The sequence below is a fragment of the Aspergillus luchuensis genome, chromosome 8, assembly GCF_016861625.1.
Source record: "Aspergillus luchuensis IFO 4308 DNA, chromosome 8, nearly complete sequence".
Classification (NCBI taxonomy): domain Eukaryota; kingdom Fungi; phylum Ascomycota; class Eurotiomycetes; order Eurotiales; family Aspergillaceae; genus Aspergillus; species Aspergillus luchuensis.
Window position 1 is genome coordinate 506,741 of NC_054856.1, and position 18,626 is coordinate 525,366.

The 18,626-nt window shown below is 49.2% G+C and overlaps 10 protein-coding genes and 1 non-coding gene across 11 annotated transcripts; 4 read left to right on the plus strand and 7 right to left on the minus strand.

Moving 5' to 3' along the window:
• Window positions 1–718: 718 nt before the first annotated feature.
• AKAW2_80172A (anticodon-binding domain-containing protein) lies at window positions 719–1,685 on the minus strand (the record flags this gene model as incomplete). Its single annotated transcript, XM_041681163.1, has 4 exons — window positions 719–753; window positions 825–876; window positions 925–1,411; window positions 1,552–1,685. The coding sequence occupies 4 exons, from the start codon at window positions 1,683–1,685 to the stop codon at window positions 719–721; spliced, it is 708 nt and encodes a 235-aa protein (XP_041548133.1).
• Window positions 1,686–2,623: 938 nt separating this feature from the next.
• On the minus strand, window positions 2,624–4,231 carry GND1 (NADP(+)-dependent, decarboxylating phosphogluconate dehydrogenase; the record flags this gene model as incomplete). The annotated part of the gene is made up of 4 exons (XM_041681164.1): window positions 2,624–3,064; window positions 3,121–3,549; window positions 3,612–4,063; window positions 4,126–4,231. 4 exons carry the CDS (start codon window positions 4,229–4,231, stop codon window positions 2,624–2,626), a joined length of 1,428 nt encoding a protein of 475 aa, XP_041548134.1.
• A 1,945-nt stretch (window positions 4,232–6,176) lies between these two features.
• Window positions 6,177–6,453, plus strand: AKAW2_80174S (uncharacterized protein; the record flags this gene model as incomplete). The annotated part of the gene is made up of 2 exons (XM_041681165.1): window positions 6,177–6,381; window positions 6,437–6,453. 2 exons carry the CDS (start codon window positions 6,177–6,179, stop codon window positions 6,451–6,453), a joined length of 222 nt encoding a protein of 73 aa, XP_041548135.1.
• Window positions 6,454–6,637: 184 nt separating this feature from the next.
• On the plus strand, window positions 6,638–7,783 carry AKAW2_80175S (RNP domain protein; the record flags this gene model as incomplete). The annotated part of the gene is made up of 1 exon (XM_041681166.1): window positions 6,638–7,783. One exon carries the CDS (start codon window positions 6,638–6,640, stop codon window positions 7,781–7,783), a length of 1,146 nt encoding a protein of 381 aa, XP_041548136.1.
• An 868-nt stretch (window positions 7,784–8,651) lies between these two features.
• On the plus strand, window positions 8,652–10,362 carry AKAW2_80176S (phosphotransferase enzyme family protein; the record flags this gene model as incomplete). Its single annotated transcript, XM_041681168.1, has 3 exons — window positions 8,652–8,676; window positions 8,733–9,395; window positions 9,455–10,362. 3 exons carry the CDS (start codon window positions 8,652–8,654, stop codon window positions 10,360–10,362), a joined length of 1,596 nt encoding a protein of 531 aa, XP_041548137.1.
• A 291-nt stretch (window positions 10,363–10,653) lies between these two features.
• AKAW2_80177S (uncharacterized protein) lies at window positions 10,654–11,007 on the plus strand (the record flags this gene model as incomplete). Its single annotated transcript, XM_041681169.1, has 1 exon — window positions 10,654–11,007. One exon carries the CDS (start codon window positions 10,654–10,656, stop codon window positions 11,005–11,007), a length of 354 nt encoding a protein of 117 aa, XP_041548138.1.
• Window positions 11,008–13,832: 2,825 nt separating this feature from the next.
• AKAW2_80178A (uncharacterized protein) lies at window positions 13,833–14,099 on the minus strand (the record flags this gene model as incomplete). Its single annotated transcript, XM_041681170.1, has 1 exon — window positions 13,833–14,099. The coding sequence occupies one exon, from the start codon at window positions 14,097–14,099 to the stop codon at window positions 13,833–13,835; it is 267 nt and encodes an 88-aa protein (XP_041548139.1).
• Window positions 14,100–14,179: 80 nt separating this feature from the next.
• Window positions 14,180–14,542, minus strand: AKAW2_80179A (uncharacterized protein; the record flags this gene model as incomplete). Its single annotated transcript, XM_041681171.1, has 1 exon — window positions 14,180–14,542. The coding sequence occupies one exon, from the start codon at window positions 14,540–14,542 to the stop codon at window positions 14,180–14,182; it is 363 nt and encodes a 120-aa protein (XP_041548140.1).
• Window positions 14,543–15,786: 1,244 nt separating this feature from the next.
• Window positions 15,787–15,939, minus strand: AKAW2_80180A (uncharacterized protein; the record flags this gene model as incomplete). Its single annotated transcript, XM_041681172.1, has 1 exon — window positions 15,787–15,939. One exon carries the CDS (start codon window positions 15,937–15,939, stop codon window positions 15,787–15,789), a length of 153 nt encoding a protein of 50 aa, XP_041548141.1.
• Window positions 15,940–17,154: 1,215 nt separating this feature from the next.
• On the minus strand, window positions 17,155–17,568 carry AKAW2_80181A (EthD domain-containing protein; the record flags this gene model as incomplete). The annotated part of the gene is made up of 1 exon (XM_041681173.1): window positions 17,155–17,568. One exon carries the CDS (start codon window positions 17,566–17,568, stop codon window positions 17,155–17,157), a length of 414 nt encoding a protein of 137 aa, XP_041548142.1.
• A 489-nt stretch (window positions 17,569–18,057) lies between these two features.
• AKAW2_t80002A lies at window positions 18,058–18,131 on the minus strand. Its single transcript has one exon. It is a non-coding gene; the product is annotated as a tRNA-Val (tRNA).
• Between the last annotated feature and the right edge of the window lie 495 nt (window positions 18,132–18,626).

Genomic DNA, 18,626 nt, shown 5'->3' on the forward strand with positions numbered 1-18,626 from the left:
CTCAATAGTACCAAGGTAAGCCTCAGCTGAACAGAACTGCTGTATTCCCGACATAAGTAATCTCCCATCAATATGCAATATACACATCAAGCAACAAATAATCAGTTGTTGCTTTTTCGGAGAAAGGGAACTCAAAATTGACTCCATTTGGTGGTCTTATCGGAACCTATTTCTAATTCTGAAAAATATAGAGACGGAGATAGGGTGTAGATTGTTGTTCTGTACGGAGACGGTCATTCTTGATGGGACATGTGCTGCTTGATGACACAACTGATTAATACGGTAGTCGTTCAGTCAATGAAGATAAATAGATCAGATAGGTCTCATATTCATGCCGCCCCTGTATCTAATGGAAATAAATCTAAAGAAAATGCCAGAAGGCAAGGCTCCATTCCCGACCTATATGATGCGCTGGTTTCCAGGACAGAAAGCTTGTCCGCTGCACCAAGCATGGGTCAAGTACAAGTCCGCTTCTGTATAAGCCATGTCGCCCTTGTCCATGTCTGCGCCTGCTTGAAGGACCGTCGACCATGGCCCCTCGCGCAATCCTTTCCGTGTATAATTGACAATCAGGGAGAAGTCGTATTCTCCGGTTTATCATTTTCGCTAAATTGCGTTCATGGATAAATGAGTCCCACGCAAATCATCATCCCCGGCACTGCACCTAAGAGGCAAAATCAAGCCTTTCAGATGGGTAAAAAAATTTAGGAAGTAGTATTCAGCCCCCTTTACGTTGTCCAGCAGCACCGGCTCCTAGAATCAGATTGTTAGTCGCCATTCTTCATACAAGCGGGTCCGTCCCAAACGAATGGTATTAGGCTTACCAATAGTTGCACTCGCGTTGCGCAGTTCAATCTTCTTACGCTCCATCTCGAGCTGCACAACTGTCAGACGTATCCTGTCTTATGTATAAGGCCAACTTACCACCATGCGTACTCGGGCAAGAGCAGCCGTGTCACCCGCCACAAGCGGCCGGCAGTCGTCGGGGCGGTAAGGAGCCGCAATGGAGACGGCATCGGCTACGATGATCTTGGTTCCATCCCACCGGGCCGGCATTGTGCGACTGAATGCGTCAAAGAGATCCTGTGCCTCCTTGGTGACTCCCTTGCCTCGACGTGCTTCACCTTCCTGCAGCTTCCCGACAGCAGCGGCCTCCCGCGCCTTCAGAGCGCGAATATCAAGTGCGTGCAAAGGCGGTACGGCATCAGAGAAAGAAGCCCCATCGGTGTTGGACGGAGACAAAGAGAGAACTTGGAAGGATTGTATGCGCGACACCGGGATGACGTGGTAATCGCCGGTCTGTGACTTGCCCTCTTCGGCAGTATTGATGGCAACGAGGTTTGTGATCGGACAGGCTGTGAACAGAGTCCCCTCAATGGTGGAGGCGACCGGAGATGTACTGATACGAACACTGTACAAAACACAACATCAGCATGAACTTGAGATCTCTATACATCCATCCAGAGGCTTTCTGGCAAAGGGATGCAGGTGCTAGCACTTGCTGGACAGACGAAACTCTGCTCAACAGTGCTATGATAGGTCGAGGCTTACCGTGCGCCAATTGCACGGCTCAATGCCACCTCCAAAGGCACCATGGCACCAGCCATTCCCTGGCCTGCAGTTGCGCCAGACGATCCCTGTGCAGATGTTCTTGCTCCCACGCTGTGGCGCTTGTTATCTGCCATATGCTCGGGCAGGAGACAGTTGAACTATCCCACCAAGAGCAGTGCAGGACAGGACAGGCTCCACAGTCAGGCAGTAGCTGGGCTGTCTCTGCAGAGGAACAAAGGCGGAGTGAGTCTAAAATGCCCCAAGCACACGATTGCTCACGGTGAGGGCTAACCACGTCAAGCGCAGGTCGAAATGATCGATCGGAATGGGATTCCAGGCTAGGTGGAAGCCACGGTCGTTACCAGCAATGACGATGGCACTCGAGCGCGGAGCAAGCAAAAGTGGGACGGGCGGGAACCGCAGCTTAGTCGTAGTTGGGTAAAGGAACGACAAAAAGTAAAGACATAAAATATCCAGTAAAACAACAAACACAGAAGTGAATACGACGCCAATAAAGTACAACCAGCCCGGGAGGAAAGCTCCTCAGCGTCCTGGCATGCAGTTGGGCAGAATGGTGGTGTGATTGTGCACCATTGGATTGACACGATGGCCGCCGAAAGGGAGTCACGACCTTCCCGTCGCCCAATCCGGTTTAGTCCAGGGCGGAGTAGCACCTCCGGCAATCACCAGTTGGCTGCTCTTTCACCAGCCTCAACTTTGTCTCTTCGGAACTACGTCCTTTATTCATCCCACTACTCATTAGAATTCAGGATTCAATCTACTATTATACTACAGTGTTGAGAGACTTGTGAAAAGAAACGTAAGACTATTTCATTCCATACGTTTTTCCCATCAAAAAAAGAAAAAGAAAAGAAAATAAACATCTAGATACATGTTAATGAAAATATAATAGAAATTCATTTCCTGTTTTGCTGGTCGTTTTGATCGTCATCATTCTTGTTTATGTGCTCAGGGGAGCCCGACTAGTTAACTCTCCTGATTCTAGCCCAGCCTGTTCCCATGCTAGACCAGTGCGAGGCTCCACGTCCAGCGTTTTACATCGCATTTTCGTTTAGGCAATGTAGGTGGACGCAGACACGTTACCACCGCGTCCAGTCCAGTTGACGTGGATGTCCTTGCCCTCGGGGTAGGTCTCGCTGGCGTGCTCAGGCTTGATGCGGAAGGTGTGGGCACCGAAGTAGTCACGCTGGGCCTGCAGCAGGTTGGCGGGGAGGTCGCGGGTGCGGTAGCCGTCGTAGAAGCTGAGGGCAGTGCTGAAAGCGGGAGTGGGGATACCCCAGAGAGCACCCTTGCTAACAACGTTTCTCCAGCCGCTCTGGGCCTTCTTGATGGCGGTGTTGAAGAAGTCGTCGAACAGGAGGTTCTCAAGGTCGGGGTTGTTGCGGTAAGCGTTGGTGATGTCCTTGAGGAAGACGGAGCGGATGATGCAACCACCACGCCACATGAGGGCAATGGAGGGCTTGTTCAGCTTCCAGCCGTACTCACGAGCAGCCTATAGTAACTTGTCAGTAGCCGAAAGGAGGTTAACCATACTGTGGACAGACTTACCTCCTGGATGAGCATGAAGCCCTGGGCGTAGGAGATGATCTTGGAGGCGTACAGGGCCTGCTCGAGGTCATCGATGAAAGCCTGCTTGTCACCGGTGAATTCGGGGGTAGGGCCGTCGAGAAGGCTGCTGGCACGGATACGCTCGTCCTTGAGGGCGGACAGGCAGCGAGAGAAGACAGCCTCGCCGATCAGAGTGACGGGCATGCCAAGGTCGAGGGCGTTGATGGCGGTCCACTTGCCGGTACCCTTCTGACCAGCCTTGTCGAGGATCTTCTCAACGAGGGGAGTGCCATCGTTGTCGTTGAAGTAAAGGACGTCACGGGTGATCTCGATGAGGAAAGAGTCCAAAACACCCGTGTTCCACTTGGCGAACACATCGGCGATCTCCTTGGCGGGGAGACCAAGACCACGCTTGAGGATGTCGTAGGCCTATAACATATGAGTCAGTTGCCATACACTTATATCTAATCGTTGCATGGTCTCAAGCTTACCTCGCAGATCAGCTGCATGTCACCGTACTCAATACCGTTGTGGACCATCTTGACGAAGTGACCAGCGCCCTCGTCACCAACCCAGTCGCAGCAGGCCTCGCCGTCGCTCTTGGCGGAGATGCTCTGGAAGACGTCCTTGATGTAGGGCCAGGCCTCCTCGTTACCACCGGGCATGAGGGAGGGGCCGTAACGGGCACCCTCCTCACCACCGGAGACACCGCTGCCGACGAAGCGGATGCCCTTCTCGGCGAGGTACTTGGTACGGCGGTTGCTGTCGGGGAAGTGGGAGTTACCACCGTCGATGATGATATCACCCTTCTCAAGGTGGGGCAGAAGAGACTCGATGAACTGGTCAACGGGCTTTCCGGCCATGACAAGGAGCATGATACGACGGGGGCGCTTCAGCTTGGCGCAGAACTCCTCAACGGAGTGAGCACCGACGATGGGCTTGCCTGATAACCCGAATCGTTAGTCGATCCGAGGGCTGAGATGCATCCTGGCAGAGCAAGCTTACCCTTGGCCTCATTCTCAAGGAAGCGGTCAACCTTGGAGGTTGTGCGGTTGTAGGCGCAAACAGTGAAGCCGTGGTCAGCAGCGTTAAGGATCAGGTTCTGACCCATAACGGCCAGACCGATGAGACCGAAATCAGCACTAGGCAAAGGACGCGCCGGAGCGCCGACATTGATGCCGGCGAGACGGGCGCTAAAGTCAGTTGCCAAATCCTCTGTCAATAGCTGGGCAGAAATGTGACAATTGGGGGGTGACGAGTGAAGCTGCGTTGCCTCTAACGCTACTATGACGTCGAGACGCAAACCCCACGAAGCTGGCGGTCCATTGCACCATCACCACTAATCAATGGAAGATGGATCCTGGAAGCCATATGAGCAGTCTTTTCATTCTCCAGCTGACTCACGAACAGCTGCTGGATCTCCCCCGGCTCAAAATTGATGCGTCGGAGGGGTACCAAGCTGTGGGGGAAAGCAGATGATTGAGGGACATGTAGGCTTGAAAGGGGATAGGGGAAGGGAAGAGAGAACAATGGTAGCCGCAGGGTACTTACACAGCTTGGTCAGCCATGATGAAATAGTGGGGGGTATGAGACTCTGGAGATGGAGATATGGGAAGAGGTGGAAAAGTAGAGGATAGGGGGAGGTGGTGGATATATGTACAGTCAGGAAGAACTAACTGCCTAGAGGAAGATGGAGAAAAGGAGGAAGGTTTTAGTTTGGAGGGGAAGGAAGGGAAAGAGAGGAAGAGGAAGAGAAGCGAGCGAAAGGGAGAAGGCGTTCGAAGATGTCAGAGCAGGATTCGCTGCAACTGGACGGCTTACGGAGCAGCTCTTCCGTCATGGTGGGACGGAGGGCGGGGCAGCACCTGAACAAGAGAGGAGCAGAGTCCTCCGGTGAACAAGACTTAGTAGTAGTAAGTCAGTACACCGGTGGGAGAGGGAGTTTGGTACCGGAACATACATGGAAGCCCGCGGATAGAATGGTTGTTGGTGAGTAATTATTGTTATGTGAGTAACTATAGTAAGTAGAAGTAGTTGTAGTATCTAGGAGTGATGGCTGTTCTTTTTTTTTTTTTTTTTCTTTGAATTAAATCTGGTTTGGGTAATACAACAAGCATGCATACATACTACTACTACCATCTACTGCTATGAAAACCCCCACCATTTCCACTGTCATCCTCGTAATATACGACCTCTACATTATCTTTTCTTCCCAGATTGAGGGTTTCAGTTTTATCAATTCCTTATTGGTGACAGACACTACATTCCTCAACTCCAATCGCCAATTGATTCCCTGGGGATGACATGTTCGGAGATGACGGTGTTGCCAGGAGCTTCAAACATGGCGGGGCATGGAGGGGCACTTGCCGGCCGCAGCAAAATACGCCCGTAACGCAGGTAAAAAAGCCCGCGTTTCCTAATTCCTACATCGGCCCAGCAACAGCCAAAAAAGGGACCGAAATTCCCAGACTTCCCAGAACACGTTCGGTGAAGCACCTTCGGAGGCGGATAAATCGGTCTCCCCTCCACTCTTCCCCATCTTGTCTAACTGCGAACAGTAATTCACTGTTACTGTTGGTTCAGACAGTGGTTTCTCCATCACCTCATTCCAGTGTATCAACAATGCCTATCTATCGGGTACAACATCGGACTTCCTCCTGTATGTAGTGTGTCAATTGTCATAGTATGTTCTGCTTTTCGATGGCCCTTCGGTATCCCAGCCATCGGATTTTGTTGGGTATCTAGACCCCGCGGAGGAGAAAATCCATAAGCCGGAGAAACTGGCCGCTATTTCCGGGGACTTCTTATCTTCATCCCGCACTGGTCTTTTTCTCCTCTCGTGATGGAATTGGCACGATGCCCTCCTATAGGGACGATCCTCCCCCGGCGGTCGGCTACTGCATTTCCCAAAGGGGCTTAGGGTGGGGGTTGCATCACATGTGGGAAATCCGTTGGGGGCTCAAAGTCGTGCTTGGCTGGCTGACTCAGGAGGTCAGCCTGGCCGGCCAGCTGTTTTATCACGTGAGTTTTATGGCTCAAGTCACGTGGTATAGGCAATGCCCGGTTTGCATCGAACGGGAGGCGAGAAAAACCATTCATGCGGTCTTTTCTCTCCTGCCGCGCTGGACTTCATCCGTCATCTGGGCCACCAAACTTGCCAACCCGAACCTCCCAACAGCACACGGTTCGCAATCACTCCATACACTACCCATCTGACTATCGGGACCGCCGTCGCCTCTTCACACCCTACAGCAAGGAATTGTTAGATATTCCACCACCACTTCCCCTTCTGTCTACTCACCTGTCTCTGTACTAGTGCTAGGAAAGATCTAGAAAGGCTCATCACTAGTCCTTTCCCCCCATCAAGATTCGGAACCTTTTTCAGGCGTGACGTCTGGCGTATGACTGCTGCGTCAGTCAAACCCTGAAGGTACGTGTCTGCTGCTAGTTTGCACACGGCGCATCACATCATCCACCACCTTTCTCTCTATACTATATATCGGACTCTCCGTTCATCATGTCCTTTCCGCCACCTCCAGGTCTCAGACAAGCCCCGTCATCTCTCCCTCCCCGGCCGCCGGCGACAGCAAGTGCTGCCTCACCATCTACCTTTCAACCTGCATACTCGGCGGCACCGTCAGGCGCAAACAGCAGCTATGGCGGAAACGGGTCTCGACCGGGCTACAGCGCCATCACAGCATTCCAGCCTCGCTCGGTAGCTTCCAGTCAATCTTACCGTACCAGCAGCCCTGTCGTGTCTGCTCCGCCTACTACATCTAGTGGATATTCGACACCGACCACGGGCAGTTACGGTGGCTACTACCCTCAGGCGCAAGCGTCATATCAAAGCGGCCCTTCTTACTACGGGGCCGCCCAGTACAATGATAACACATACGGTCCGTCTGTACCTCGAATTCAAAACCCCTTCACGCCAGCAGGAGGCGATCAGTCTGGCGCCTATGGCATGCGTGGGAGGAACTTTGGCCGGAATGAATCGGGGCTGGACCCTGAAACGGAAGCCCAGATTGCACAGTGGCAGAGTGCCTACGTAAACAAGGAGGAGATGCCCGTAGCCGGCAAGGTCCCTGGTCGCCCGGGTGTCAACCCGGGTGTTGCTGGTCCCGCTTCTGGTGCCAATACCCCATCCGGTTCCAATACAGCGGCTAACACGCCAGCACCCACCGTGGGTAACCCGGAGCCTGCTCCGAAGACTGTGGTTCGTGCCGGAGGTGGTCAGACCTGGTCCGATTCGACCCTCCTTGAGTGGGATCCCGCACACTTTCGCTTGTTTGTAGGCAACCTGGCTGGAGAGGTCACGGACGATTCGCTACTCAAGGCATTCTCCAAGTACACCTCCGTTCAAAAGGCCCGAGTAATCCGCGACAAACGTACCCAGAAGAGTAAAGGTTACGGCTTCGTCAGCTTCAGCGACGGCGACGACTATTTCAAGGCCGCGAGAGAGATGCAGGGCAAGTACATTGGCTCGCATCCGGTTCTGCTCCGACGAGCCACCACGGAGGTCCGACCCGTGTCCAACACGAAAAATGGGAAGAAGCATGGCGGTGGCGGCGGTTCGGGTGGTGGCTCCGGCAGTGGTAAGGTCAAGCATGATGGAGTCAAAAAGCATGGAAAGACCAAGGGAGGACTCAAGATTATCGGATGAAGGAGTCATGTTGTATGTTTCAAAAACTTAGTGTGTATCGGATAAATAATAATGCATAAAGCTAAGCAGAGAACTCTCTCTTATAGCATAAAGGAGGCCTACACAATTCAAATAAATGGTGAGCAGCGGGATGATACTGTGGCCTCGGGAAACTATTATTCATATAGACAAGTGTCACAGGGGTCATTATACGGAGTAGTATCGGCTACAGCAGTCGCGGGATGGAAAACGTACTACTACTACTACCGCGGGAGCTCGAAAATCAGTTCTAACGTAATTGTGAAATACTTGATGTTCTACCTACTATTCAGCCAAACTGCTGTCCTGAGTTACTCAATCTTCGACTAACTACCTGTTCGAGTGATAGCGAACTCGGCAACTCCCCAGGTCTCAGAAGGCAAGCATTGAGTGGGTCCCTTGGGTCATCCATGCTGTCTCCGCTATTGTCAGTGAGGTGCCGCCTCTTACACAGCTTGCGTCCACATGTATATGAACTTTCTGACATTGGTTTTATCCCTTCTCTTTGGTAATACAATACAACTCCCTGCCTGGCCTTCCCTTTTTCTCATCTTCCACCGCCCGGAAACACGATCTTCCGAAATCCAGCCTCACCCCAAAAGAGGCCCAGTGGCTGGTGTCCGCTTGGAAGCAACGGTTGGCTGAGGGAAAGCAATAGATCAATCATCAAAGTCACAACAATAATCCATCACTTGCAGGGCAATTGTCGAGGCAGCCGCTACGTACCCAAGAAACCCTGACAATTTAGATTATTCTTGCCATTATGACGGTGGCACTGAGAGCTCTAAAAAGAGTTATTAAGTCGACATTACCCCGATTCCATCGCATGTACCTATCCACTTCGCCCTCAATGGCCTCCAAACCTCCCCTTTCCGGTAAGTCTGTGCAGGTAAATGTGTTTGCCTTATTACTGATCATCGCCACCCTCAAGATATACCCCACTCAGATCAACATACAGGCGATGTTCTGTTTTCTTATACCTCTGGACGCTGGCTATGGGACGAAGCAGCCCAGCTTCGGAAACGCTACCAGCCGTTCAATGTCGAGGAACTCAAAAAAGCAGCGGCCAGATCCGTTGATGCGAAACACTGCGTCAATCTTACAAAATTACCTGAAGGCTCATACAATAAAACATTCCTATTAACAATGGATAATGACGTCGAGGTCATTGCCAAAGTCCCTAATCCTTATGTCTCTCAGCAATTCGTTACAGCCAGTGAAGTCGCAACGCTCGATTTTCTTCGTAACGAGCTTGGTTTGCCCGTTCCACGAGTTTTTGCGTGGAGCAACAAGAAAGACCAGCCTGTGGGAGTCGAATATATCATCATGGAGAAAGCCCCTGGCAATGAATTGAGCAAAAAATGGCCCACTATGGATATATCGGATAAGGTGGACATTGTGTCCCAGTTGGCAAGTATACAGGCCACAGTAGCCTCTACAGACTTCAGCCACTATGGAAGCTTGTTCTACAAGGATGATATCGAAGGGGGCATCACTATTCCCGGAAGAGCAGATAAGTTCTGTATCGGTCCCAGCTGCGACCTGCGATTTTGGGAAGAGGAGAGGAGGTTCATGGACGCATTCAGAGGCCCTTGTAAGCGAAATGGCTAGTCATGATCAGGAATCGAGCTAACAAGCGACCAAACAAACTAGGGTCGTCATCCGAAGCATACGCTATGGATATTGCCAGGCGAGAGAAAGAATGGATCAGCCGGTTTGCAAACCCTCGCCATCCGGCAGACCCCTTGAGACAGTCCGATAGCCAAGAGTCCCCGGACTGTCACATTGAACTCCTGGACAAATATCTGAAAGTGGTGCCTCATTTGATACCATCAGATGCAGGTCAAAATCGATCCGTACTCTGGCACGCCGATTTGCACTCCGGGAATATATTTGTAAAGGATAACCAGATTGTCAGCATTGTTGATTGGCAAGGCTGTTCTAGTCTTCCTATATTTCACGCATGCAGGATGCCAAAATTCCTGAGATTTCAAGGGTCATTGCTTTTCGATCTTCCCCCGGCCACAGGCCTCACGCCAGAAGAAAAAGAGGACAATCTACGAAGATACCAGCTTACACAACTCCAGAGACTATACATTTCTAAGTTCCGCGACATCGATGATGATATCTTCTCCGCTATTTCGTTTCCCCAGGCTTTAACGCGACAGCAGCTCATCGACTTTTCAGGGTACACGTGGGATGACGATGGCTTGTTTTTGTTCCAAGAGATGATGCTTCGAACATGGCGCGAATGGATGGAATTAACTGGCCAGCCACAGTCTTCTTGCCCTGTGGCATTTACCGTCGATGAGCTTGCGAGTCATGCTGCCGAAGAGAAGAGCTGGGAAGGTCGCAGAGAGCTCTTCGACGCCCTTGGAATTCCCACTGATGGCTGGGTACATCTTGAAGACTTCGAAGCCAAGGTAGAGACGATGCGCAATCTAGTGAGCTCGATCATAGACTCTGCGGATGACAAAGATAGCGTGAAGGAGGCACTAAGAGCCTGGAAATTATCAGATTTAGGGCCTGCAAGCCTGTCCGGTAATCTGATGAGTATCTAGAGTGCTCTTCTTGACATGCATCCCTGTTAGACATTAATCAGCACACTCTCTCATGCTGTATGCCGAAGCCGCTACCCCGCACCGTGTCCCTTCTATCAGGTGATGGGGGCGATCTCTCACAGGTGGGCTTACGATAAAGATGCATTCTTTTAAAGCACCTTGAATTAATGTAACCAATTTTTATTGCTACGGTTTTCGACTGTGGAACTCGAAGAGCAAGCAGTAAGTCTGCAACCCAATAGACATTGTTAGCAACGAATCTAAACCTGGCAGGAACTACATTCCAGTATCATGTCGATTCCGAAAAAGGTCTTGGAGAAATTCGTCCAGAACTTCAACATACCCAAAGCAAAATCGAAACTCTCCTCTGAAAATGCTGGTGGAAGACTCTTTCCGTCTAGGAATACCAAAAACGATGCCGCATCCAACTTTCGAGCTGACCAAGGGTCTCCGTACACAAGTGACCCTAACACCTTTTCGGTGAACGTGCAAGCAAACGCGAATGCCTCAAATAGCTCCGTCAGAAGATACGCAGAGAAAAATCCAGACAAGAAACTCTTCGCATTTTCCATGGCGAAGGACGATACTGATGAAGATGTGAAAAAGAAAATGATGGACGCAGCGAAAGCTGAAGGCTACTTGTAGCCGGAAGGCCTTGCACCTCCCTACTGACTGTACCTTGAAGCATATGGTCAGGTATGTATGGGGTTTATCTTTTTCTTTAATTCCATATCCATACTTTATGGATCTTTTCTTTCGAAGAGAAGTGTAGCCACACCAACTTTTGCTCTTCCAGACATCCGGCTCGCTCGGTCCACTGCAATTGCCTCACTCTTTTTGCCTGTAACCAGGGCATGGAAAGCTGCTTATGCGCTGCGGACGTATGATCGTTGATCTGCTATAGACCAAACTCTAGAGTTTCTGTAAAGTGACCATGTATATTTCACCCTAGCCACTACTTCTGGGGGGTCATTACTTGAACAATTGCGCTGCATTGGTATATATTGCTAAATAGATAACCATAGGTATCGTTAGGCGATTCTCCTACTCTGTCCCGTGGCCAAACTGATAATTAAGGATCTCAAGAGCGTGTTTATTGTACCTTCCTGCTACCCATTCAGGCCTCCTCCAACCTCATGCAAGTCACGATAATAAATATCTCGTCGAACAAAGTCCACCTGTCGAACTCCGCCTGACAGAAAATCATTGTCTCCTCGACGAGTCCGTCGCGTGGCTATTATTCGCAAAGGGAGTATAATCTGTTTCCTTCGACTTCAATCCCCGCAGCTATTCCAAGTAGATCATTATCAAATACACCATTCCAGTGAACCAGGACTTCTGAATAGACCGCCATCGGGTCTGCCCAAGACAGTTATTCATTGGCTACAACGATCAAACAGGCCCGTGCTCGTGTCAGGATGACGTTTGCACGACGATTGTCAACAGCAAAGCCTAATTCAGACTTTGTCCCTGAGTCGACTGCTCGATACAATATAACAATGTGGATCAATGCATCACCCTGCATGGAATCTACTGTGGCAACTTTACCATGTCCTCCAAGCTATATTGAGCCTTCCCAGGAACTTCGTCATTTAGTAAAAACGTACTCTTTCTTCTGACCTGCATATGTCATGATGACAACAACTCTTTCCCCTTTCAGCGCACCACACTGATCAGGTACTCCACGAGTTCCATGATTACAGAAACATTGGAATTGATCCTGAGCGAGAGCCGCTCATTGTTCTCTGATATGTAATAGATTCTGGATCAGTGACTGCCAGACTCGACTTCCCACTGGTAGACATAGGACCCATCATTCCCGATGTTCTGCAGCACTAGTACTCACGGGATGAGAGCATTGGTTAGGACAATCCTAAATTTTTGCTGAACATGCTCCCGACGAGTATTCCATGATAACATATGTGGCATATAAGGACGGTATAAATCGTGCGGCTTATCTGGGGGGTTCGCTAGCATCGAGACGGGCAAAAGGGTCTCGAGAGTAAGGAAGGTTGTGGTGGAAGTGCGTGTGCACTTCGAAGTTACTGATACCATAGCAGCTTTTGAATAGGAAAGAAAAGATGGAAGGTTGGAGATGAACGGAACAAGACGGTTCAGCAAATCCCCCAGCGCGTCAACCTGGGGGCAGGGGGTACCCTCAGATTGATTCTCGCAGGCTGGGGGAGGTCACCCTCTCAGCATGGCCTATATTATCTGCGCATCAGTCTCAAGAGACTCATGTTCGCGGGAGATGGCTCGATCGCGAGTATCTTAATATCTTTAACAGCGAGCTGGTTGTTTTTGGCTGGGGCTTACTGCTCGCTACAAGGATGAGTCCTCCACTCCTGCCGCTTATTACGCGAGCGCCGCTAGTGGTGGTTATTCTCTCGCCTAGCAGCCCTAGTCTGATTGCCTGCTGGGATGTTTCTGCCCTCAGTAGTCACAGGTGCAGGGAGCAGGTTTAAGCCTCCAGGAGCTAATATATTAGTACTACTTCTGGCAGCACAAGTACAAAGACATCTTATATAGTATTCCTGGGTAGGCGTCTGGGTAGTAGAGAAAGGATAAGATAGCTGAGTTCCTCTGGGGCCAATATTGGAAGGCGTTGGGGGGGGGCAGAATAGAAGCCTGTAATAGTATTATCCTGCTTTTTTTTAAATTTCAGTATGAGACTTGATTAAATACTTGATTCTGTTTTAAACTTATTCTTACCTGAACTCTGTTTATATATAATACCTTAACAGAGATCTGTGCACAGAATATAACTAGAGAGCAGGGCTCTCCCGGATGATATAAACAGTTATCTGAGCTTGCAGACCTCCGAGTCTACTGGAACAGTTTAATGATACTCAGCAGCGTTCAATGAAGGTGGTCTTATATTCAGCACTTACAACGCGGTCAAGAGGGGGGCTTCTTGCCATCTCGGCCACGCCGACCACCGTGGTTTGGGTCACTAGTACAAGTCACACCAGGCTTGAATGGATCACTTCCTCTCTCCTCGATTAGGTAGACGCGCGTGCAGGAAAATGGTCGCCTGCTTGTGTGTGCCAGATCGGCAGTGTGAGCGGCCTGGCGTGGAAAAGGATGACTCGAAACACTCTTTCTGGGCTCTGTGAACTATGTGTGTATTAGGGCAGCAGTACACAAGATGAGGAAGGAACAGTGGATGATTGTTGGTCGCTCTGTCTTCGTTAATAGCAGTTAGGGTTGTCACACTCTTCCCCAGACCATAGTCATCGGCGAGAAGACCTCCCCAGATAGAGACTATACCTGACCACGAGCTTATGTACGTTTAATAGTCTGCCAGGGGAGTAAGAAAAGGGAGGGACCTGGCTAATCCAGATTCTCGTCGAGGCATAGATGGTCGGAGATTGTCCGTGTTCACCGGCACGTCGTCAGTGCTTGTTTCCAGGGGGAGGACGGTTGGCTTCACGTCGGAATAGATGAAACCTGTTGCTGCTTCTTCTCGCTCAGACTGTGGCTGTGTGACTGGGTAAGATGGCACGACTGAGGAACTCACGCCGTCCCGTCCGTCCAACGCAGTCTGTCAAGGATGACAGAGGCGAGAGAAGGCCAGGAATCGGAATCGATGGAACCTGCTGCTGCATCTTACCCAGTCCGTAAGCCGAGTAGCTGGAGTACCTCCTGGCGTGACAGAAGCGAGAGAAGGCCGGGTTCTGAATCGATGGGACCTCCCTGTCCGAGAGTGCGGCATGTGTATCTGCATGCGCGGCCATTGTGGCTATGCCGTGGATATCTTTCTCCGCGGCGTCTGCAATCACTGTATGTTTCTGGCCCATATAGAATACACTTCTTCTTACATCTTGACTTGCTGGTACAGGACCTCGCAGTAGACATAATCCATAGGCGGTTCATGCATACCTCCGACGCGGGTGCAATCGAGTGCGTTCACCAGATTGCAATCCAGGTCTTTCTCCATGGTCACGGTGTCTTTTCCCGGTGATCGAAACAGTTTGCGCATACCATTTCCAGTAAATCTCTTAAACGTCATATCAATTTCACTGAAATAGATAGCCCCCAAGAACATCTTCCTCTGGAAGACCGAGCAGGTTTTCCAAATCACCTGCTGCTCTTTCTTAGAAACTGGAGTTGATGATGATTCGGTGCGGCTTATGCTGAGCAGTCTATCGTCTGATAGACTCGCAATAGAGGTTCCCATGTTTTCTTTGGTGCTACTGTAACATGTTTTTTTTCTGTGTTGGTAATGTATGTAAAACCGACAGAAGTGCCAAATGTTGCTTAGGAGAGACTCAGCAACACTGATGCTGCTTGTATACTAGATCATAGTATCGTAAGTCAGGCTGTCCAGAAGGAAGTAGAGAGAGGATCATACATATATAGTAGTAGTGTATAGGATAGGGAGGGAAATGAAGATGAGAGAGGGGAGGAAAAGAAGAAGAAGTCCAGCCATATTTATAGGGAAGAGAAAGGTATTGAGTGAAGAAATACCATGAATAGAGACCGGGTCATGGAGAATGGCCCCTATTATTCATCGGGATCGGACAGTCAACGTATGTACAGGAATGATTTCAAATTACCTCTAGCACTTAGTGAAGGTCTAAAACATCGTATATTCGAGGAATACTGGTATCAGAACCCTTTCCCAAAGCGTTTTATAAGTGAATTATCCAGTTACTGCCTGACGGAGCTTGCCAGAAGGATTAGGGAACTGCGAACGGAAGAAACCGAGAATGCGTAAGGTAGTTAGGGTCTAAACGGATGATGACAGTTTAGAGGAGGAACTTGCCAGACACGTGGACTACCATCACAGATGCTATAAAGTGGTAACGCTTCGATATTGATAGTTACTACTTATACTATTCTGGGTCTGGATTTAGCTTTATACTGTGAAGAAAGGAGAAATAATTGGGGAGAATAGCATATATAGTGGCTGGTTTATAACAATGGCTACTAGTACTAGTATATAGCTAGCCAGCAGTACCAAGCAGAATAATGTATGAAAATAGAAGGGAGCATATACATATAACCACAAAACACCAATCCAAGCCATCAACCCCGAGAATCAGTAAACAAACGGTCAGATCCCGTCCGACGCAGACAATGAACGCTTTTCACAGCATGTATATATGAACCAGACACACAGCGTATACACAACCAATCAACAAATGCATATGCAGAAGTACTCCGTACCCAAAATAATCGAAGAAAAAGCAATCATAACGTAAACCCCATACATAAATGCAAATATTTCATATCAGACAACATCATGTTCCATGAACAATAATCGTAAATAAGCGTAATAGTAGTAGCTCAACAATAATCACAGTGAGCTAAGCCGTTAAGTCGTCGAATTGATCAGATCAATCAATCGTAGTCTCGTAGTTTTCGTGACAGAAATGCTTAAATGAGCGGAAGAAAGCAGGGCAATCCTCGATTTGGAATTTAGGCCTCAGCTTCACCACCGCTTTCTTCGTCGACTGCGCGTTTCCGGGAGTGCGCAATGCGGTTCTTCATTGTGTGAATGAAGTACCCTGCGATGGCGAGGATGATGAATAGGACGATGATAATGACGGCGATGGCGATGTTTTCTTGCATTTTGGTGAATTTTTTCTTTGTCTTTTTAACTTTCAAGATTGGAGAATGAAGTATTGGCGGAAAGTCGTAATGCTTCCTGATGAGAAGGGATAGTAAATGTTGTGGTGTTGCTGATGATGGTAGAATGCAGGTATAGATCCCCAATCACTCTATCGATAAGATGTGGATCTGGATATCCGACCGGAATGTAGATAGTAAACAATGGGTGTGGAATTCCACCCTGACAGAGCTTGTAGGTAGAGAGCCCTGAATAACCCCAATTTGAGTAGCACGGGGAATGGGGGAGGAGGGAAAGAATGAAAAACCACGCAGCTCCCAGTTATAAAAGGGGAATTGGCGTGGGCGTGAACGTGGCCCAGCCATGTTGATTTTTGCTCCCCTGTTGCGGGTGGCTGGGGATAAGAAACGGATCCATGATTGCTGAGCTTATTGGGCGCTAAAAGTGTTAGTGCACGGCTTGGGCGCAGTTGGAGTGATGCTTGCTTGTTCTGCCGTGTGGTGCCGCCTTGATTGTTAGGAATAGCATCTTCGCTATTGTTGAACAAAATAATAGAGCTGAGTATACCAAGGGGTTAGTGACTTGAAAAAATATATATTGATTTGGTTGTCTTTCATTCGCCTAGTTCCCAGGATATCCACTATATCTACCCTCCATCTTCGTTCCGGCAACTCAGTAATTGTAAGCCGAGCCCGGTAGGCGAATCACCATTGATTCTTCCTTGAGATGCTCATTATATGCTCTCAAATGAATTTTTGGCTTATCTTTGTCCCATTATGAATGGCTCTATGTCTCTGGTTCCCCTCATTCACCTCATATGCTAATGGTCATCATCTCACTCAGGAAAACCAGCTTCTTCACAGCTAGTAGTAGTGTAGGTTACACCAGAAAATGCAATATCAGCGGAGTATCTGATTCACAGATTCTGACCATTGCCTTTTGTTGCGACTCAGACAATTCTTCTCATGTGCCCATGTTCGACTAAGCCGCTTACTTCACAGACCTCAAGCTCCAATCTAGTTTTAGGCACGCAGTGAGGCAAGGCGCCCATACATGCAGTAGAGAAATTAGCAAACATCATGTCTACTACTAAATTATACCTTCCCTTTGCCCTGAACAAAACAACAAATCAGCCACTGCACCATCCAGACAAGAAACCAACCCAGACTTAGCAGCAAAGACGCACAACTTAGCCCTATTTACCACTCAAGCAACCCCTACTTCCTCGTCTCCACCACCTCCCCAATCATAGCAAAACTCAACATCTTCCGATCAAAAAACCGCTCCTCATCCTCCGCAATCTGCGCCGCCGCCTCAGGAGCCGTCACCTTAGCCATGAAAGCCTGGAAAGAAGGCTGATCAGCAAAGGTCAGTTCCGCCGTCGTATCAAAGTCAAAGTCCGACTGCTGGCCCTGAAGGATAGTCGCCGGGGTTGTGGCGTTGCGGGCCGTCGCCCCAGCAGGTGGGGTTTCGACGGTTGTGCGAGCTATATAGGTACGGCGGTGCGAGAGTGGGAAGTCTTCGCCGGAGATACGTCTCACGAGATCGATGTGGGCTTCGTAGCGCTCTCGGAAGGTGGACAGAGAGAGGCCGGGCTTGCGGTAGCCGTGGATGAAGACGCGGACGGTCATTCTGGTACGGAAAGATGATTACTGTGGAGGAGTAAATGGGTTTGTTGCGGAGTTGAAGGGTATAGTTTGTGCTTGACTTTGGGTACATGAGCTGCATTGGAGGTGGGGTTGTCAGGCACGAATTATATCGGAAGTTGGTGCATGCTAAGTGCTGTTTCTTGGATTAGCATGGATGAAGTAGTGCTCATGGCGGGGTTATTAGTGTAGATGTCTTTGTTTTTTTTGTAGGGCTTAGACGGATTAGAGGAGGAATATATTATACTGGATTGCGAGTCTGACATTCGGAGGGATAACAACTCATGGTGTGCGGAGGGATATTGTATAGTGATAACCGGTCCAGGCAAATGTACATAGATGCGATTAATACAGATGGGGAGGTATACGAGTCTTCGAGAAGGAAATAGAACCAGAGTCTTTATTCTAGTTCAACAAAGTAGAAAAAGGCAAAGAAGCATCTGTGTGTAGAAAAAAAATAAAGAAAAAAAAGAATGACCAGTCTGGGGCTCGATCCCAGGACCTTATCGGTGTTAACGATACGTGATAACCAACTACACCAACCAGCCATTGTTGTATGTCTGCAGGAAATTATGTATTTATGTAGCTGTAAGTAGTTTTTTTCATAAAACACGCTGGAAATCAAACGCGCCAACTCAAGGCCACCAATGAAACCTCCCTATTTCGTAGTCGCATCATCAAACAAAGAGCGCATTATGAATGTCTGTTGTAATTAAAATTGTGATCTGCGGTACCCGCAGCCGCTTACTCCCAACCGGCTTGGTATGCAGTTGGTCTGGGCTGTTCGGAACTTGACATTCCCCATCAACCTCCGGATGTCACGGTCATAACATGGGAATGGCGTCACGACTTCCGCTTGAAGCTGGCATTCCGGCTCGACTGCAGGGGTTGACTTAAGGATTGTAGTAGTCAGGATGACTTAAATAATAGGTATTACGTCGAGGCGAGCAGTTACTTGGCCTCTCTCGCTTGCAGGCCAGACGGTTAGATATTTTAAGAACGACAAATATTGGTATCATCGCACATTAACCACTCATATCACT